This window comes from Trifolium pratense, linkage group LG4, assembly GCF_020283565.1.
Source record: "Trifolium pratense cultivar HEN17-A07 linkage group LG4, ARS_RC_1.1, whole genome shotgun sequence".
NCBI lineage: Eukaryota > Viridiplantae > Streptophyta > Magnoliopsida > Fabales > Fabaceae > Trifolium > Trifolium pratense.
In genome coordinates this window covers 44769776-44791530 of record NC_060062.1, presented here as the reverse complement: position 1 = coordinate 44791530, position 21755 = coordinate 44769776, and the positions used below count along the sequence as shown (strand labels likewise).

General features: G+C 31.9%; 3 protein-coding genes and 1 long non-coding RNA gene across 4 annotated transcripts; 1 reads left to right on the top strand and 3 right to left on the bottom strand.

The window, feature by feature from the left end:
- Positions 1–789: 789 nt before the first annotated feature.
- On the top strand, positions 790–1689 carry LOC123922744 (zinc finger protein 3-like). Its single transcript, XM_045975440.1, has one exon. The coding sequence runs from the start codon at positions 790–792 to the stop codon at positions 1687–1689; it is 900 nt and encodes a 299-aa protein (XP_045831396.1).
- Positions 1690–11887: 10198 nt separating this feature from the next.
- On the bottom strand, positions 11888–13042 carry LOC123923925. The gene is made up of 3 exons (XR_006814529.1): positions 12962–13042; positions 12110–12199; positions 11888–12010 (listed from the first exon to the last, which is right to left on the bottom strand). It is a non-coding gene; the product is annotated as an uncharacterized LOC123923925 (long non-coding RNA).
- Positions 13043–13453: 411 nt separating this feature from the next.
- On the bottom strand, positions 13454–19577 carry LOC123922743. The gene is made up of 12 exons (XM_045975439.1): positions 19490–19577; positions 19273–19374; positions 19088–19192; positions 18735–18905; positions 18494–18652; positions 18328–18402; positions 17799–18237; positions 16756–17687; positions 16598–16638; positions 15418–16534; positions 13661–15327; positions 13454–13540 (listed from the first exon to the last, which is right to left on the bottom strand). The coding sequence occupies exons 1-12, from the start codon at positions 19575–19577 to the stop codon at positions 13454–13456; spliced, it is 4983 nt and encodes a 1660-aa protein (XP_045831395.1).
- An 873-nt stretch (positions 19578–20450) lies between these two features.
- Positions 20451–20889, bottom strand: LOC123922742. Its single transcript, XM_045975438.1, has 2 exons — positions 20791–20889; positions 20451–20708 (listed from the first exon to the last, which is right to left on the bottom strand). Exons 1-2 carry the CDS (start codon positions 20887–20889, stop codon positions 20451–20453), a joined length of 357 nt encoding a protein of 118 aa, XP_045831394.1.
- Positions 20890–21755: the final 866 nt, after the last annotated feature.

The following is a 21755-nucleotide window of genomic DNA, read 5'->3' as shown; positions in this document are numbered from 1 at the left end:
ATACTGACACATCATGTATGATATTTAAAAATACATTATGTGTCACATTCATTAAATGATGTGACAACACATCATTGGATGTATATGTAAAGAATATTTACACCGACAATGCATAACAATTAAACTCTTGTTATATTTATGTCAAGTGTCAACCGCGTAATTTGGGAAAATATGGATTATTGATGAAGCCAAGATATTAATATCCCGAAATTACTTCCTTTGTTTCATTAAAAAAATAAATTACTTCCATATTGATTTCACCACAAAAGTCGAAGTTTGTAACATTAAGTAACTTTGCAATAAAAAAAGAAATACTATTAAGTAACTTTATAATTTCAGTAACAAGTAATTTCCATGTTACCAATTTTGGTCCTTGGTAATAATTGACATCATTCATATTTGAACTACATAAAAGTTGTGATGTACTAATAAAACTCCACTCATCTACTATTGAATGTTCCACTGTATATAACGAGTAATTAATTGTTGTAATTAGACAGTGTTATAATCTTTATTATGAATGATTATTTAGGAAAATATCATGCATGAATCGGTACAAAGGTTTGTTCCTATCGTTTCAATCCATTATTACATTTATATAGTAATAGTAAATAATAATAACAGCACAATTCAAGAGATATATTTCCTTAAATAATAATAGCATTAATTCAAATCTTAAATAAATAACCCTTCCTCATGCCCCCTCTTTTCATCAAGCCCACGCCCATATATATATATATAGATCCATAAAAAATAGGTCTAAATAACTTCTTCTCCTTTTTGTATATCATGGCTGCAACCGCTAATCAATCCTCAGCCACTTCAGAAAGTATTTCCGACAAAGTTTGTGAAGACGAGAACAACGTCAACAACAACGAGGTGACAATGAAGGGGAAGGAAGTTATAGTATCCGAACAACATCAACCTTTGAAAACTAATACCGACTTGCTTCTTGAATTCGTCAAACTCTCTAGTGATAATTCGATTCCTAGGTCGAATGTGCGGGAACAAGATTTTTTCACCCCCTCGAAGGACTTGGGGGCGAGTTCATCTTTATTACCTGGGGCTAATAATAATCCCAAGCCCAACAATGAAGAGAACACAAAAGAAAAATCTTCTGATTCGAGAAGTGATCTCTCTTGCAACTTTTGCAAGAGACGGTTTTCTTCTTCGCAAGCTTTAGGAGGGCACCAAAATGCTCATAAGCGTGAACGCGCACTTGCAAAGCATTGTCATGAGATTCAAAATGGTTTTGGTACCCCTCATTATCCTTTTCCTTACTACACAAGTTATCCAAGTCTTTCTTCATCTTATTATGGAATTGGATCTTATAACAAAGCACTTGGAATTAAGATGAACTCCATGATTCAAAAGCCAAACTATTCGTGGACGCCACCTCCTTATAGGTTCGGTTCGACTCCTAAGTGGACACCAACGCAAGAGATGAGAAACTTTTCTTCACTTGATAGATTGAAGATTGAGAGTGTTAATGCAAATAATGAAAAAAGTGCACCTAATAATATGATGAAATTAGATGTTGGAGAGTCTTCCATAAATGTTGATACGAAGTCAAATTCAGACGTTGACAAGTCAACTGTGGTTGTCACGGGTAGTGATCATCATGATACGAATAAGAAAGAAGCCTCCCATTCTGAATCTACTGGGCTTGATTTGTCACTTAAGCTTTGAAGTTTTGCATATTTATCAATGCCCTTTTCTAATCTATAAGTTTACTCTCTAATTTATGTTTTGTTTTTGGTTTAAACTCTCTGATTTATTAAGTTATTATAGTTATACTTTTTTTTTTGTAATTTATTATAATTATAATTTTATATATATAGGGGCATTGATTTGTATTTTCATTTTTGTGTAGATTTGATATCTGAAATTATTTTAACCAACCTAATTATGAACAAATGACATATTCTGATCCTCCATCCTATAGTGCAGTGGGGCAGCATTTTTTTTACTGGACATCATGTTACTTCATTATTCATTACTAAATTACCAAGTTTTTACAATCCAACATAAATTAATTATGTTTAGCAGAAGATGTTAGTTACTTGCAACGTGACGAATTAAGGTTCAAGAAAATGCAATTTAGTATCTGATATTATCTCAAATAAAAGATTTGCTGCAGAGTTTTGGAGATCCAAACTCTCTTATAACTATTGCAAGTACTACAAAAATCATAAATTTTATATTTATTTGAAAACTAAGGACCGGACAGGACAATTTCTGTTGTACCGTGTTTAATTTTTAAACTGTTCCTGGTACTGGACAAACTAGGGGCCAAGAGAATGGACAAAAACTGAAATTCTTGTCCCCCACAGAACCACGGGACAACTTTTTGTCCTCAGTACAAGTTGTCTAAAATATCAAAATAACCTTTTGTCCACCAAGCATCATACAACGCAAAGTTTGTTCAATACCTTAAATGTTTGTCCTGTGTTGTTCTGTCTTGTACTGTTTTGTCCAGGATTTATATTTTGCAGATCAAACGGATCCTAAAAGAGTAACAATACTCATCGACACCGATGCAAAAGGTTTCCTCACCTATAGTACTAGGCAAATAGACATATGTGAAATTTTGTGCAGAATATTAATTAGTAATAAGTGATTAATTTTAAGACCATGTGACAGCAATATTGGAGGCACTCCAGCCGGCGACAACAGCAGAAACAAAGACTTGACAATAGAAGCAGAGGTGTGACAACAGGATGCAACAACAGAAGCTGAGGTTTGTGATAGCAGAAATGGAGGCACAAACAGTAGGCCAAGAGATTTTGAATGTTAATCAAAACTGCTCACTCAGATTTCTGGTAAGTATATAAATATTACTGACAGGACTCAAAATAGTAGTTATTAAAGTGAGTTCACTTTTGGACTTTGTTAGAAGGATACTATTACTATGTTAAGGTTCTTATTACAAGTTCACCCCATTTTCACTGCAGCATTGCATGAATCTCACTGCCTATACTATACATTGTTAGTTTGCATAAATCTCAACATTTTAAGTTATGTGCTTACTTTTTTTTCTTCCATGTTTGCATTGTATGAATGCTCAAAGTATGGCTGCATTTGGAAGTCATTCAGGGTCATGTCCTGATTTGTTGTATACCTTTCAATGATGATTTTGTATGCTGATAATGACTTTATAAAGTAACTGTTTGCTTTATATTGTGAAACTTATGGATATCTTTAGCACCAAATTAAGGTTATAGATATCTTTTCAGCCACACAAATTTGAATTCTTTTGAGAATTATAAACTTAATTGAAGTCTTTGCAAAAGAGAATTATATATGTGTGTGCAATAGGTCATGGAGCAAGCATGGCCCAATTTACATTGAAAATGAACCTCTAAGTGTGATTCATTCAACCAGTACCTTATCAGACCGCAGACGGGAAATTACGTGTCTTACTACGATCCTTCGATGGCATTGGTAGAGTATGTATTTCAGAATCATCCGATGATGGCCAGACTTGGGGACATGCAAAACCTACTCAACTCCCTAACCCAAATTCAAGTCATTTTGCTGCATAGTTATGACAGTTGTATCTAACTAGAACTATAAGAAGTTAAGAACTATAGGGTGCTTTGATTGACTTTGATTTGATTAATTTTGGAACCCTTTACTCATAAAATGTAGCATTGATTGACTTTGATTAATTTTGGAGCTCTTTCTAATTTCAGTTTTAAATTAGGATGATTTATCTTAATAGTTAATTTCACATGCTTGTGTTGTAACGATATGTTTGTTATACAATTTTCACATATGCCTCCTTTTTACGGTTTTTTATATTTTAATGATTGCTGTATGGAACTGTTCATTGTAAAAGAAAAGAAAGACAAAAAAAAAAAAAAAACGCATGAAACAAGATCAGCTAAAAAAAACAAGAACAATGTTAGCCACGGTTATAAGAGTGGCTGATGACGGTTAATTATATGATTTTTTAGTAGTAATTTAGGGTAGTTTTAATAGCAATTGAAGTCCAAAAACAAGCAAATACTTGAAAAAATGAAATTACTTGGCCCAGAAGCAAGAAAAGGGGAAAAAACATCAAAAAAGGACAAAAACGTAATAAACAACGCAAGCCATCGTACCTACGATGAGATCCAGCGTGACGCGATGAAAATGCGGTTTAAATTGGAGAAAATCTGCAACAAATCTTTTCCATCATACCACGATGACTTGTCATCGTGGCACGATAAAGGCGGTTGAAGAAAAACAGAAAACCTGGAGAAGATCTTCTATCGTACCACGATACGATCCATCATGGCCACGATGAGGAAGAATTACACGCCATCGTAGTCACGATGGGTGTGATGGATACGCAGAAAAGCCCAAAATCCAGTTGTAAAACTATAAATAAAGTTCTCCTCCTTCACTATTATTCATTAAGAAATCACTCAACAATAGTGATACTCAAGAGAGAGTTAGGAGAACTCTAAGGAGGAGGCAAGGAGGGTCAAGAAACTCCAAGGCCAATAAGGTTATTTTCTTTATTGTCTTTGTAACCGGATTATATCCCATAGTCAAATACTAGGGTTAATACTTAACTAGAACTTCGACCTGCGGTGCACGAGTTTAATCAGCCGTAATATGTAACAATAAAAAATACTTGGATAACCGGCAACAATATTGATGAGAAAGTTTTTATTCCTAGATTATTATTAACTCATGATAAAAGAATATCTTTTAAGTTTAAACGTCGACAGTTTTCAATGGTTATTTCATTTGCTATGATTATCAATAAGAGTCAGAGTCAGTCACTTAAACATGTTGGTGTGTATCTTCCACAGTCAATTTTCTCCCATGACCAACTATATGTTGCAGTGTCAAGAGTAACTTCAAGGAAAAATTTGAAAATATTGACAACCGATAAAAAGGGGAAGACACTGACGAAACTGGAAATGTGGTTTACAAATAAGTTTTCCAAAATGTTTAGTAGTTAATTTGTAAACTATTTATCTATATCTATCGTTGTACTGAATATTATTATTTTTATCATCACTATATTTTGAATTGTTTTTATTTTTTTTTTCAAATTATTATTATATATTTTTTTGATATCATATATGCTGTTGTAAAAAACTCGTGTGATAGCATGGGTCGGTGACTAGTCGTATATTAATAGAAATATAAGTTTTCCTATAATTACAAAAAAAAAGTCCTTATGTGAGTAGAAATATGAGTTTAATTGTTGTGCACCGTCGGAGTAAATTATTTTTACACATGCATCCAATGACGCGTTGCCACGTCACATAATGAATGTGACACATCATGTGTTTTTAATGACCATACATGATGTGTCGGTTTTTTATTGGATGCATGTGCAAAATAACTTTACATCGACGGTGCATATAAATTAAATTCTAGAAATATATATAGCCATATACTTTTTTAATAAAAAATAGGCCTTCATATTGATGTATGGGTAGAAATATAGAAAAATTTAAAATTCATGCCAATATAGAACTTAAAATGACCAACAATAAATTGGTCTAAGTGGTAAAGATCTTGGTCCCCTTAAGCATGTGGTCAGAGGTTTGATTCCTGGCTCATGCGTATGGAGAAAATTCGATTGGGAATTTGTTTCTTTTGTATTATTGATCGATTCATTCCAAGACATGTTAATTTTGTCTAGTTGTCTTGCTACTCCATGATCCTATTAGAAAAAAATTATTGGCTACCGAAATTGCAACATAAAAACAAAACAAAATCATCGGTCACAAAAAAATTTCCATTTTGTTATTATTCCCTCTATATAATTATCTATGTGGTTTCGATTTTAGGAAAGCGATTAGAAATAGTTTGCTGCTAGTCTGGAACACGGTGTTCTGGTGCTTATGGTGTCGTCGCAATAAAGGTATTTTTTAAGATCAAACCGATGATCACAATATCACGATGTTGGTTTTTGAGTAATAGAAAAGCGAATCATTGTCTCTTGTATACATACTTGAATTCCACCAACAAGGTAATATTATTCAAATTAAGATATCTATCTGTGTGCGTAGAGATGCAAAACAAGTACAAGAAAGGACCATTAAAAAAAAAAGTACAAGAAAGGAAAAAGAACATTTTCCTCTCATAAATATTTTTATTATATTATTATATATAGAAAAGCTAGCAATAGCATTGCTTGATCAGAGAAATGTTGTGATGATTTTTGATCAGCAGTTGAAGTAACAAAAGCAAGCAAATCCAAGGCCTTTATGGTGACAAGCCCCAAAAGTAGCATGTTCCACATTGATGCACTGATTTTTACAGCTTCCATTGTCTAAACAAGGCCCTGAAAATGTTTTGCTCAGCCTTTCACAAATATTTGCTTCTACCTCTGCACTCACATGAACAAACAAAATAAATTAAACTTTTGTATATATTATGTAGATCAATTCTCTATTTTCATAAGAAAAATGCTATATCCAACGAATTTTAGCATCACGAAAGGATCCTGACAAATGTGGCACAATTTTATTGCCCACTCAGGAACACTACATGTCGTGATTTTTCGCGATTGATTTCTTCGCTAAATATAGCACTTGGCGAAAAAATAAAAATCTTACGTATATGATATTTTTTGGGAAAAATAAAAAACGTACATGATATTAATATAATAATCATGATAATCGAAGGTTCATTTGTAATTAAATTAAGGTTAAATTGCACTTTTTGTCTCCTAATTTTCACAACTATGCAATTTTGGCCTTTTAATTTTCACAATAGCACTTTTGGCCTATTTGCAAAATATTGGCCTCCACTGATTTTATCCAAGTCAACGCACATGTCGTCAGCATGTCATGAAGTAATTGTTCATGTGTGTGTTGAATTGCTGACGTTACATATGAGTATTGTCCACGTGTGCGTTAATTTGGTCAAAATCAATAAGCGATCGACCTTTTGAAAAATGGGCTAAAGTTATAGGGTAAAAAATGCTATTATAAAAATTATAAGATCAAAATCATGAGTTTGTGAAAATTTAAGGGCCAAAACCACAATTTTACCTTAAATTAAATGCCCAAGAAAACTAACTATGCATGCCAAGATTTTTTGAATTTAATTAACCTCTACCACACACATATATAGATAACTAATTATACCGTACCCTGTGTAAAGAAATAAAAGAGAGCAAGGGTGAGGAACAAAAAGATGGTGTAGAATTTACGAGAAGAGGAAACCATGCTTGGTAATTAATGTAAATGATGATGTTTTGTTCTTTTTGAGAATGCTTTAATTAGAAAGTATATGCAGGTGTATATATATAAGGATATATTAAGATGCATGTTGTTACTAAGAATTTCAATTAAAACTTCGTGGAAACTTCGTTGATAATTTTGTGGCATGGATTTGAACTTGATCAATTTGCGGATGATCCTCTTGCTTGTTTCTTGTGTAATATTAGTCGATGCAATCCAAGAGTTGTTGTTCTTGTCTAGTTGTCTTGCTTCTCCATCAAGATCCTATTAGAAAAAACTTATTGGCTATAGAAATTGTAGACGAAAATATTAATTAAAAACATCAGTAATTCGGTATCTAAATTTGACATTTTTTTTATTTGGTTAATGGAAAATTAGAGACATAATTTTTCTTTTCTCTTATGTGAATTTCTGCTTTCTTTTTGTATGTAGATAAAGTGATAAGTATTATGAAAAATTCATAGACATGTACAACTACAATGTCCTAGAATCGGATGAATATGTTCAATATAAGAATATTGAAATTGTCAATTGAGTGTTATATATCTTATGAACAAAATTTTCGTCACCATTATTACTTATTAGTTTATCTAATAGCTATTTGGTGTAAATATATATCGTAGTAAAATTTTACTCCCTCTAATTCTTAATATATATAAGAAAAAATTCACTAAAATATTGATTTACCGAGTCTACGGTATTGTAATAAAGGTGTTGTACTCCAATTTTTTATGATATAAAATTAAATGTACCACATTCTGGTCATTCTGATCATAGTATAGACTACAAAATTCTAGGGAATGTGTTGTACTCCCTCCAATTTTAAATATAAGCAAACAACAACTTTCTTAGTTTATTAAATAAAGTATGTATTTGAACCATAAAATAGTCTAAATACATATTTTATTCAATATGAAGCTAAAAAGTTATTTTCTTCTATTCAAAATCGGAGTATTATATCTACTTTATACATTAGATCAGAACCAAGTTGACAACCCTTATCTAAACCATTAATTTATAGACTATTGGAGAACCAATCAAAGGATGAAATCTATATATAGAAAAGCATCTAATATAGATTATTGCGTCGGTGTCTCAGGAAAGTTTTGTCTAAAGTTTGGGTTAGTTGGACTCCATCGAAGATTATTGTGTTCTCTTGACAAGCCTTGTTATCTACGATCCCAACAAAGTCCAACTACGGGTGTGTGTCTTTCGGATGGGTCGCCTTATTTTGCCTAGTGTAGCGTTTTTTAGAAACGAAGGAGCATCTTCTTCCTTGTTGTCCTTTTGCTTAGGCTATTTGGGTGGTGTGTGGTTTGGCCATGTGGAAGTCCTGCCGCGTAACATTTGGGTCCTCTTGGGTAGCATCCTATCGTCCATATTAGTCAAGGTAAGAAGACTCACAGGGGGTTCCTTTTGGATTGGCCGGTGGTGATTTGGGTAATTTGGCGTTCTAGGAATGACAAAAAAATTTAAATATAGAATCGGCCGGTTGTTGAGTGTTGGATAGGATCAAACACACACTTCTTGAAAATGGTTGTTGGCGAAGAAAGCAAACACTCCTTGTCTGTTTAATGAATGACATGTTGATTTGATTGTATAGTTAGATAGTTGTGCCGGAAGGCCCTCACTCAAGTTTTTTGTTGTTAGTGTTAGGGGTTTAATTAGTTTTTGCTTTTTTGGGTATTTTGCTAAATGTACTTATCCTTCTAGTTGTTGCTGTTTCAAAAAAACATATAGAAGCATAATATAATGAAACTTGTCGTGAACGAGCTGAACAGCGCGCTAGTTAGGCCAGAGACCCTTACCTATACAAGTGAAAGAGAAATCTCGACCATAGCTAGCCAATTAGAGAGGCTCTGCCGCTATAAGGACGATTGTCGTAAAATCAATGGTTAAATATATTTTTACTTTTTTAGTCCTTATTTAATTTGGACCTTCTTAATTTAGTCCTTACTTAATTTTTATTAAATATTTAATCCCTATAAATTTTTCCTGCACATATAGTTTTGGTCCGTATTTGGATCTGTTGTAACTCAAATTTCTTTTAATTGTTAATATATATTTTGCGATTAACAAAAGTTTTAGTCCATACTAATTTTTTTTTTAATTATCATTAAACACTTAATTTTTTATTGATTTTTTATAACCATTTTTAAAATATCATATAAAGTTTATCTACTAAAATTTAGAATTTTTTAACATCATATGAATTAAATATGAATTTTTTAAGATGCAACTTTTTATGATTGATTCATTTACTTATAATGCTAACATGTGTTTAGTTACTTTGTAATGCTTCAAATTTAGTCTTATAGTTCTACATCATGTTCATTTGATTAGGTTTATTATTTCAATTTTTTAATAGATAATAAATAATTTATAATTATCTTGGATTTGGCTTCGAATCGCTAGGAATATGTAACGAGAGTTTTAGTGCAAAATCATTGTGACAATATCTTTGCGATTTAGTTAGGAAACATAAACTTTTGAACAATATTTATCTAAGTATTAATTGAGAACTATAGTTAGGATTTTCTTTATATTAATTGCAAATTAGTTAGGGAATATTGTGCTAGATAATTTGCCGCCCAATCCATACAACCACCCATACGACAACTATAATTCACAACAAATTTGTAACTAACTCTGTTTTATTAGAGATTAGCTACCAGTTAGCTAAAAATTCCAGTGTAGCAAATCTACCCTAGAGGTTGAGCCTACACATATTTTTACACAAATTAGAATTAGTGTCCAGAAGCCAATTATTATTAATCACAATTATCAGGCTTAAACATCATCAAATGAATCACAATTTATCTTAGCCAACAAAATATTAAAGAATATTCTAACAAGATATATATAGATCTCTTTGTGTGATGTGAAGAGATGCAAAACAGGTACAAGAAAGGAAATAGAACGTTTTCCTGCCATTATTTGATTAGCTTAGCATATGAAGTAACAGAAGCAAGCAACACCAACGCCATCATTGTAACAACCCCCGCTATATGCATTTTCCACCTCGGCGCAATGTTCGTTACAGTTTTCCGAGTTACATGGTCCAGATAGGTTGCTCCGCCTTAGACTTAAACAACGATTTGCTTGTACCTCTGCACACGTAAACCAAAAGGAGATGAATTTTATATTAGGTAGATGAATTTTAGTTATTTTTAGTTATTTTTTCTTAGCATTAAATGTCTAATACATATTTGTTCAACTGTATTTAGAGGAGTTGTTGCTAATGTGTCAGTCATAGTGGATCAGATTATTTTTATTACGTGGTTTTGGTTTATAGGTCGTATAGGGAACAATTCTTGTTATAAGTTCTCTGATTGGTGTATTGATCCATTAGCCTGCCTCCATAGTATATAATGGAGGTTCTCCGAATTGTAAGGGTTGAGTACACCTTATACTCCTTATAATTCAATTATTTGCTTATCAAAAAAAAAAAAACTGTATCTCCTTCTCTCTCTATTTTACTTATAATACACAGAATGTCTTATTTATAAAAAGAAGTGTTTTAAATTCATCAATTGAACCGAACTGAACCGAATCAAACATTTGCTTCGGTTTCATTTTTCAAAAAATACTAAAAATCGAACCAAACTAAACCAATCAAGATTTCATTTAAGTTTGGATATTTTTTTTTGACTAAAAACTGGTCCAAACGAAACCGATTACACGCCTAAATCTAATTGCTCAATAACTTCCACAGCTTCCCCTCCAAAAAACACACCAAGCCTTTTTATTTCTTCATCCAAAATAAGAGAGCACTACAAGAAATTTGATTTTTGACGGCACTTTTTTTTATTACAAGTCGTAGTATACTTATGCATGCGCTTCATTGTATTCTTCGTCAACAATTGTACTTAGTTTAGCTTCTTCTTGTAGTGGTAATTTTTTTGGGTGGTTACGGTAATTCTTGTACTTTTTTCATATATTTTGGATGAAGTACTCACTGTACTTTTTTTTTTTACAAGAAGTACTCATTGTACTTTGATCTACGTTAATTAATATATCATTTGTTAAATAAAAATACTATGATAATTTAGTCAAAAAAACAATAATATGACAATATAACAATTTATTTTTAAAATTATTATGTAGAATAACTATATATAGCTTAATCATATAATCCTACCCCGTGTGAATAAAAGGAGGAGTGCAAGGCTGAGAAGCAGAAAGATGGTGTAGAATTTATGAGCTGAGGAAGCCATGCTTGCGTATAGCTTAATGTAAATGATGTTTTGTTCCTTATTAAAATTGCTTCAACAAGTGTGTGTGTGTATACTAGTATACGTACCCGTGCAATGCACGGGGCGACTATAGCTGGTATGATTGAATAATGACATAGCTTATTTAATATAATATTTAGACCTATGTTAAATACCCTAACAAAATCAATAAATATAATTGTTTATATATTTTAAACTTTAACTAAAAACCAAAAAACAACATTAAACCAATACATAGCATTGTTTAAATCAAAGGTTTAACTTAATAACATAATCAACTACAACACATTAGCCATGATAAGTTTATTTGACATAATACAATTACTGTTGTTGATCCATGACAACAACATTCAAGACTTGAGGTGGATCCTCTAAAGTGAAGCGACATCTTGAGTCAGGTTGTATGTTAGCAACATTTAGAAATGTATTAAAACCTACAGATATGTACCTCTCATGTTGATTTCTTGCGGCCATTCGAATTTCACAATCAACGGAAATATTTGTGTTCTGAAGAACCATACTAATGCGTCGTTGTTGCGGTGTTAAGAAAGCCTTACTTATTATTGTAGGAAAATGCTGAATAGTGGAAACATACAAAATCAAAATACAATTTTACAAAGCTAAGCAATTATAACTTATATCAAGAATATTAAAACACAAATACTATATTCTTACCAAGAATGCTCTTTGATCTACATGCTGTTGACTGATGTTTATTTCCCAATACCTTTCGAGTTCAATACCGTCATCTTGAATCAAATTCATCTGGTATACATATCGGAAACATATGATTATTATATGATATTCATAAAAGAAATTGAAAGTGAATATAAATGTTGTATTAAGAAGTTACTATTATTGCAGCTCTGCTACAATGTTGAATCCAATTGACTCACAAAATCTGATAATCATTCTAAAAGAAATTGTTGTATTAAGAAGTTTTTATTTCTAACCGAAAATTAATGTACTTAGATTGCAAAGAACATCCCAATATCATATAATCCATGCTAAAGTTCACTCACAATTCTAGCTTCATTTATTTTTATGTGTTTTTGTAGATCTGAAAACACATCCAAAACAGAACCTATGTCTACCAAGATGAATCCAAAACAGCAATATATAAACAATTACTTTGTTCTAAATATTATTTTCACAACAATAGTATAATGATGCTATTTAACATCATAAATTCTAGCTTCATTTATTTTTATGTGTTTTTGTAGATCTGAAAACACATCCAAAAAGTATTAAGCATCATAATACCTCTTCCAATTCATTGACGCAATCTGCTAATGAATTCACATTATAAAATAAATAACTAAAAAATGCAAAATGATAGTGAGTGTATTATGTATATCAGCAAGCAATAACACAACATTGAGCTTCATATTTTAATTAATGTTGCAATGTTTCTATGCAAATAGCTTTGATATATATTATAGAAGTTGTGTTATAAAAAGATTAGAATTTGAAGTTCATCATGGGTTTAAGAAGAGCTTCGAAATATAGAAAACATAAGTCACTTACCTTGTCTCAATTCTGCTGCTGGTTGAACTCCCAATATGGCTGACTGCTCCAATTGCTCCTTGTTGCTCCTGTCAACCCTAGCTGCAACTTCACAATCCAAAAATAGCCAAGGAAATTTTGGGTATGGACTCCCTTATTTGGGTCAATTTGGATTGGGCCTATTATTTGTTAGTGGCCCAAAATAAATAGCAGTGGCAAAGGTTGTCATATAAAGTAATTATTGGTACAACAAATACAATAATAATAATAATAATAATAATAATAATAATAATAATAATAATAATAATAATTATAATAATAAGATATCAATGTAAATTAAGCTCTTAATTGTTTGCATCAAAATAAGGCAATCATCCTTAAACATATGCTAAGTCAAAGTAAAACAATTAATCTACTTAAACACATATTAATCCTTACAAATGAAGACTTTAAGTGCAAAACATGTTGAGAATAAAAATCCTGATATTTGTCCCAAAAGTTGCAATAAATAAATTAGACACATGACATTACATTGACCATAAGAGATGGACACTTCCTCATGAGAGAGTCAAAATATAAGTCATTAATTATGTTATAAACCTGCAAGTACATATGGAAATATGTTAGAATAAATATAAATGAATATAAAAAATCATTTATTGGTATGATATGAAAATTAAATTATCATGTAATTACCTTTTGTTGGTTCCATCAACTAACTATGTTATGCAAGGATTCAAAAATCTCAGGAAATACCACATTTAGAGTGGTGGTGCAAGGCTTTCCATCTTCATCTAAAATAAGCATCTTCAATCCTTTCTTGGTTGTAACTCTAGAAATGGCTACATAGAGCTGACCATGTGTAAAAACCGGCCGAGGTAAATAAAGTCCGACCTTTGACATAGACTGTCCTTGGCTTTTGTTGATTGACATTGCAAAACACAAGCTTATAGGAAATTGACGGCGGCCAAACTTGAAAGGCAGACCTGAATCAGTAGGTATCAAGTCCATTCTTGGAAGAAAAACAGTTTCACCGGCATGTTTTCCATTGATAAACGTTGCTTTTATAATATTCTTCCCCAAATCCCTAACTTGTAGTCTAGTACCATTACAAAGTCCGCCAGCTTGATCAATATTTCGCAACAACATAATAGGAACACCAACTTTTAGTGTCAAGCGATGATTAGGTATCCCGGAACATTTAATGTCATTCAAAAATTCTGATGTAAACCAATCGCTTTGAACTTCATAATCTTCATCAGATTTGCACGGTGTATCACAACTAAAATAGGTTTTTTCTTCACCGGGAATCAGAGACAACACATAATCATTTACATCTTCAACAACTTCTAAAGTCGGAGCAAGTATTGCTTGATCTTCAAAATAAGCTGGTTGCCCATAATTGGTTACAACATCTGGATAAACAAAATTAACCAAAGAAAGCAACGGGTCATCGACTTCTAAATTACACAAATCTTCGGGAATTTGAATTTGGGCCTCTCCATTTTCATCTGAATCTATGAGTCCATCTCCAATTTTCAAAATCCAATCAGCAAATTCTTTAAGCTCAGATTGTGACTTGTCCGCGGAATCACCTTTCAGCCTCATATTTTTTGTCAACTCTAAAACATTGCAATGCTTCCATAATTTTGATGAGCACAATGTTTTATTCACAACATCTCCTCTTGTACCTCTCCTAATTACAGGCAAGATTTGTCTAAAGTCTCCACCTAAAACAACAACCTTTCCACCGAATGGCTTAGTGTTCAAGTCCTTATCTACCTTCGACATCAAATCCCTCATTGTACGATCAAATGCTTCAAAACAATATCGATTCATCATGGGAGCTTCGTCCCATATGATTAGACTTGCTGCTCTCAACAAATTGGCTCTATGACAATCTTGTTTAACATTGCAAGTAGATTTATCATTTATTTCTAATGGGATACAAAAAGTTGAATGAGCGGTTTTTCCATTAGGAAGCAACAGTGAAGCAATTCCGCTGGAAGCAACATTAAGCACAATTTTACCTTGAGATCTTAAGGCAGCTGATAGTGTCCTCCATAAGAAAGTCTTCCCGGTACCTCCATATCCGTACAAAAAGTAAAACTCACCGGTTTCAGACAAAACAGAAGTCATGATCTTTTGATAGACAGAAAGTTGCTCTTCAGTTAATTGCTCAACTAAACTTGCATGCAGAACACCTAATTCATCTCTATTGTAGCTCAGTTCCTCTGCTATGAGTCTATTTTCAAAATTATTGACATCTCCATCTACTGGTACAGGCATGGTCTTGTAATCACTTAATGTTCTTCCATTTAAAAGCAACAATTTTTGAATCTCAATGAGACAGAGATTTTGCAACTCTTCATCACTTAATTGCAATTCTACAACAAAATATAAATTTTATAAGACGTAAATTAAATTGATAGAAAATATCATAAACAGGGTAATACAGATAATAAACAAATTAATACCTGGAAGATTTAGTTCTCTTCTTTTACTGTAAAGTATACCATCGGCTAATAAATGCCAAGTAGAGAGCCAAACATCGTATGGATTACTCATTGTATTCATGTTCAATAATCTAACAAACAACCTTCTCATCTGACCACCTGTAGCTGTTTCGTAAGCTTCGATAAGTCCATCTTTGAATTCCTGATCATCTTTTAAAAGGCCCAGTTCACTGCATGCCTCTTGAAATGTTTTGCATAATTTTCCGTTCACCGTTTTGATACTTTCATAACTTGTGCAACCCCTGACTTTTGTCAACAAAACTCTCAAGTAATACAGTTCACCCGCTCCAACAGGCACATATGAAAGTCTTCCGATGCTAAAACCCTTCTTCCTTGGTTCCCAACGGTGATCTCTAGGATGAAAAACAAACTTTGAAGGAAATTCTGCATAAGTCAGATCACGGCCTTCCTCATACTGAGTATTTGCATTAAACCAAGCAAGAAACATTGTGTCGATCATTTCATGGTAACTCACGACATTATGAAGTTTACTGTTATCATCAAACTTGACACATTGTTGATTTTCTAAATGAATAGACAATCTAATAACAGCTGGAAATTTTTGATGAATGTCAAATTTAAATAGTCTCCAAACAGCTTCAGACGGAGATAAATATCGACACTCATAATATTTTTTTATTTCATCAACACATTCAGTGTTCTTTGCAACCCTTTTGCCATTTGAAATCTCAATATTTGACCGGTCATGACCTTTATTAACATATTTAAATAAGTACTTGATGGCATTGGACTTATTGCAAGCTTCAACATTAATATGAGCCTGATACCTCATCAAAAGAAATGGATTGTAGGGAACAACAAAGCCATTGTCCAGCTTCACTCCACTCTTTTCTACAACTACTCCGGTATCACGTCTCCTGTACGACGGATATCCATCCTCATCAATACTTGTGGATGATTTATATTTCTTTGGAAAGAATTTTGAGCATTGAAGCGTGCCATTCATGCAAGGAGAACTGAGATTAGATTTGCCACATGGACCATGAATCATATATGAAGTAACCACAGCATGGAGTTTTGGATATAATTTAGGATGAGGAATTTCAGCAGAGATTAACTTGTCAATATCAGCACCAGAAGTTATCTTATGTTCACCATCTAACCACAATAACATATGTGCATGTGGTAGTCCTCTCTTTTGGAACTCAACGGTATACATGCCTATCATAATACATAATAACAATAAGATCTTAAAAATCAATCATTATGAAAATGAAACAACGTAATCTAACAACGATCGTATATAAATGTTTTTAATTAAACTTCCAGAATATTTACCTCCTATGACCTTGCCGAATATCTGATTTTTTTTGAAGTCAATCAACATTTGATCTAACTTCATCTTGAACACTCTACAGACGATATCAGGTCGATCAGATGGTTGAAAACCTTTAGGACGAATGAAGTCGCGTATTTCTGGCCAATTTGCATTACATGTAACTGTGATGAATAGATCAGGATAACCAAACCTCTTACAAATTCCCATAGCATCTTGACAATTATTGAACATATATCTTGGACCTCCGGTGAAAGAATCAGGAATAATAACACGCTTCCCTACTAAAGACGCATCTACATCACCTCTATCAACAGCTTCTTGTAGACCACTAAGAACATCATTACGGATTTTGGATTGGTTTTCTCTTATGAATGACAGGCGTTGGGCTTCTAACATGGTGTAACAATCAACAACAAACTGTTGAAACAACCTTTTACCATAAAGAATGTTGCCAAATTCAACTTTTCTATCTTGAAGTCGAAAAGCAATAAATTCTCTAATTGAAACTCTCTCTCTCTTTTTTTCCTTTGATACTTCTTCTGTAAAAAAACGTGGAATATCTGGTTCCCAACCATTTTCACCACGTGGAAAGAGTAAAGGATATTGAAGAGGCAAGAACAACACATGAGTTTCATGAATCCTTGTCAATCCATATTTCCTTTCATTGACAATTACATCTCTTCCAATATCAGAATCATCAAAATCTCCTACAATCAAACCTGCCACCTCATCAGCCGTAGGAATATTATGCATTCTTGAATCTTTTTCACGGTTTCGATATAATCTTAGAGATAGTTGACATTCACTGCCATTTTGTAGTGCATCTCTGACTCTCCTATAAGCTTGGGCAAGACCATTGTAATTATCTACCATATGCTGAAGGTCTTTAACTAAAGTGCGATCAATGGGATCTTTTTGTTTCTTATCAGACCTAATTTTTTTTTCATAATGTGCTTATATTAGTATGATACATATACGTTTGCGACTGAAAATTTGTAAAGAATCAAAGTGGACAACATTATAAAAAATTATAAAGAATTACCTAAAACATGCAGCTCTGTTATTCACTTCGTTCTCCGTATCATACACATACAACTGTGCAAACTTCGGAGTCATTCCTACCTCAGGTAACAGAGAACCAATTCTATGGTAATTTTGACCACCTAATATAAATTGCGGAGGTCCTAAGCCATCGTTGATTTTATCATTTATTTGACCACCCATGGAAGTAAATGCAAACATGCTATTGTAAGCTCTAATGTTATCCTTAAAATGTCTGCTCCTACGATCTTGACCACTAATTAAATCCATCAATAGTTTCGGAGGTTTCTTTAAAAGAGGCAACTTAACTTCTCCTTTTTGGCAACACATGGAAAATTCAATTTGAAGACCATTTCTTGTTTTTTCTGATCTTTCCTCATACCACATTTCAGCAAAGCACTTTGTGCATGTAAATTCAGGAAGTCCAAAATTAAGGATAGCTACATGTTTTTAAGAAAGACATTTATATTAGTATAGTTTCTCATATTGTAACGTTTTATAAAAATACTTAAAGGAGGTTAAATACATACGCTCGATTTCAGAAGCTGCATAGCAAGTTGATTTGAAATGATCAACATTATTATCCACGTCAACAGAAGAACCTGCTTTGGAAGTTAAGATAATGTCAGTTTATAATAGCATTGACTAAAATTTTAATCTTGTATAAACAAATAAAAATGTTTTAAAATTACATACCTTGTGTGTCATCCTCAAAATCCAATCTTTGAACACCGATATATTTAGAGTGTAGTGGAAATTTCCTGGAGTATTTTCCATCCGAACTTTTGAAAGTTGGATTGATAACCTCAGAGTAAGCTGAATTGTTCACTTTATTATTAGAAGCCGAAGTGGATCCTGACACAATAACTATTTTATTAGGAATAACAAACATAGTTATGTTTAGAACATATAAATAAATCTAGTTTTGTATTCTAACCTTTTTGATATTGACTTGGTTGTCTTGATTTTGAGGTAATGACTGAATCCTCGGTGAGAGAATTAAAGAAACATGACGTAGGAGAAAAGTACTTAGGATTTGGAGTTCGGATTCTTTTAGATGGTATGGTTGAATTCACGTTTTGAGATGAATTTGTTGTGAGAATAGAACCTGTTTATTCAATCAATCACAACTAAAATAATAAATATACTTCACCTTATGTATTGGTTTTATTTTTCATCAAATTATTATAAAGGACATATATATATATATATATATATATATATATATATATATATATATATATATATACAAACATCAAACATATATATTAGAAAAACTTCAATACATACCTGGATTCAAAGGTGATAGAGGAATCCTATCTGCTTTCCTCTTAGCAATTGGAGTGTTGCAAACAATATTGTAGTTGGGACTTATGTCCATTGGTTGAACATTCTCTATATTTGAATATTTTAGTTAAACAACTATTAAATAAATTTAATATTAAATAGAAGGTTTGATTGAAAGGTATACATACCTAAATTTGAATAAGATCTTTCCATTGAATCTTGTGTTATTGAGCTCATTCCATCAAACCTTGAATTCTTTCTTTGGGTTGCATCCATTGGTCTAACATTTTCTATTCAAAAAAACAAATGTGTATCATTCAATAACTTGATGAATAATGAAACCATTTGTATCTTTTTTGTTGAAATTATGAAATAAGAAATATGGTAGTATATAAATACATAAACCTGAAGATGAGACATTGTTATTCTTTGCTTGCTTCTTTAGTTGTTGCTTTCTACTGAATCTTGCTAGTTTAGCTTGAGAAAACTCCATAGTTTTCCCAACAATGGGTGGTTCCTTTTAGTTTTTGTTAACAATTCATAGTGTAATGAAAAGATAACTTTTGTTTGCATCATAGAACCAACGAAAAAATATTTTTTTATGACTACTTTGAGACAAATAAAAGGAACAAATGTTGGTCAACTTATTTGTGTCATAAACTTTGTTTGTATGTGATTTGTTTGAAAGTGATTTGTCAATGAATAAAACAAATGTTATCAATGTGTTAAAGTAATATACTAACATTAGCATGTGTTTCCATGGTATTGTCTCTATCAAAGTAAAATATTTGAGAGACCAAATTAGAGTTGTCATTTTCAATGCTAATATTACACCTAAAAGGTAATAAATTGAAAAGATTATTTATTAGACTATCATAGATATTGATTGTATCAAAATGTAATATGAAAAGGAATTTTTCATATAGGATATTTGACCTATATGAATCTGTAAATTTACATTACATAAAATATATGCATATCATGCACTCATATATAACTGTCATTTGTATATATAGTGAAATCATGATATTGCATTATCATCTAAATGTTACAAAATAAAATTGAAGTTTTGGCTTTGGCTTTGGCTTGGTAGACATAGAGCTATTTTGCTTTCGATTTTTAAGTTGAAACTTGCTAAAATCTATAATACCAACATTAATATAAATACAAATTCCATAACATACATTGATGCATACCACAAAATTAGAAGGCTAATAACATACAACAAAGGTTCAGTAATGAAAATGAAACCAAAATGAGACAAACAAAACAACTTGGTCATCAATATTACAACAATGGTATTAACTACCACATTTTAATAATATTGGAATTAGATAATATGAATATAAATTATGCATTACAAAGGTTAAACTTCGCGCTTGATGACCGTAGCCTCAATGAAGTCAGGTGGAACTGAGACAGTGAAACAAAGTGTGTCTCCAATACCGAGCTCTGCGTCTTGTACAAAATCATAGAATTCTTGTTCGATGTAAGTCCGCCTCATATAATCGCGATTATATGACAATAAATTACAATGATAAATCAGATCTTTATCTTGATTGACCAAAGTAATTTCTTGTTGATCTTCACGCAAACAATTCTTTACAATATGTCTTGGGATATGCTATCAATATAGATAAGTAATAAAGTAAGTAATATGAATGTAATTAGTGCTAATTATAAAGTATGAAGGATGTAGTAAATACCAATACTTTTTTGCCACTCCAAATAGCTCTTGAAACTACTATCTGCCAGCTCTGTATCCTTTCACTACATTCAACTTGCAGATCTGGACTGTAAACCATCTCATCAGCATGGATTGCATCAATTTGGTCTTCAATATTGTCAGAATGAGCATCCATTTCATCTTGCCTAATATATATAAATAAAGAAAATGACTTGCTTGAAAAAAAAGTGTTGTATATTATCATAAAACCATAAAATATAATAAATTTGTAAATACAATAGTTTTCTATTCAGTGGTGTGGGGACATAGTATAAATTATGTTTATGCACTTTGAAACATGTAGGGTATGATTTTGTTTGCTAGTTGAGTTGCACATGCATGTGTTTATTTACTTTTATCTCTTTCCATTTTACAAAACACATAGCAAAAAATAGTCCAAGTTATAGTACATGACATGAAACTTACCCATTATTTGGTTCCAAAATTTCTGGAAATAAAATCCAAGGAGGGAGGCTCATCTTTGAGACAAATGGAGGGGCGGCTGCTGTGAAGATAGAAGAGATTGTGTGAAACTTATTAACATAACCCTAATTTTACCTTATATATCTATAAATATGTGGGCCACAACCCTATGTTTTTGTCTCAACATGTTAAAAAGATATATGATTGTTTAAGTGTAGGCCCAACATGGATTTATAATATAACTCATATTGTGAGTTTAGTCTTGGGCTTGCAGCCCAAAATAAACATTAAGTAATATGTAAAAAAATAGTAAAATGTAAATTACCTTTTCAATGTTCTTCCAATTAGCTTTTAAAACTATTGTTTTGCTCCTCCAAATAACTCTTATACTCCATTGATATATACTTTCGCTGGATATATTTTTTGGTCCTGCAGCAATGTGAAGAGTTTAACCTTTATCAACTGCATGTAATATAATAAGTCAAGCTTAAAATTATGTTATACAAAACATGAAGATATTTG

Bases quoted from the DNA above. Each gene is read 5' to 3' on its own strand.
- LOC123922744 (XM_045975440.1), top strand. From the start codon at position 790: ATGGCTGCAACCGCTAATCAATCCTCAGCCACTTCAGAAAGTATTTCC.
- LOC123922743 (XM_045975439.1), bottom strand. From the start codon at position 19,577: ATGGAGTTTTCTCAAGCTAAACTAGCAAGATTCAGTAGAAAGCAACAA. The intron at 16,535-16,597 runs GCACATATGTTA...GATATTGACAAG, and splicing joins AAAAGAGAGGACTACCACAT to TTAATCTCTGCTGAAATTCC. The intron at 15,328-15,417 runs GTATTAATTTGT...ATTTTGTTGTAG, and splicing joins AAGAGAACTAAATCTTCCAG to AATTGCAATTAAGTGATGAA.
- LOC123922742 (XM_045975438.1), bottom strand. From the start codon at position 20,889: ATGGTTTACAGTCCAGATCTGCAAGTTGAATGTAGTGAAAGGATACAG. The intron at 20,709-20,790 runs GTATTTACTACA...CTATATTGATAG, and splicing joins GGAGTGGCAAAAAAGTATTG to CATATCCCAAGACATATTGT.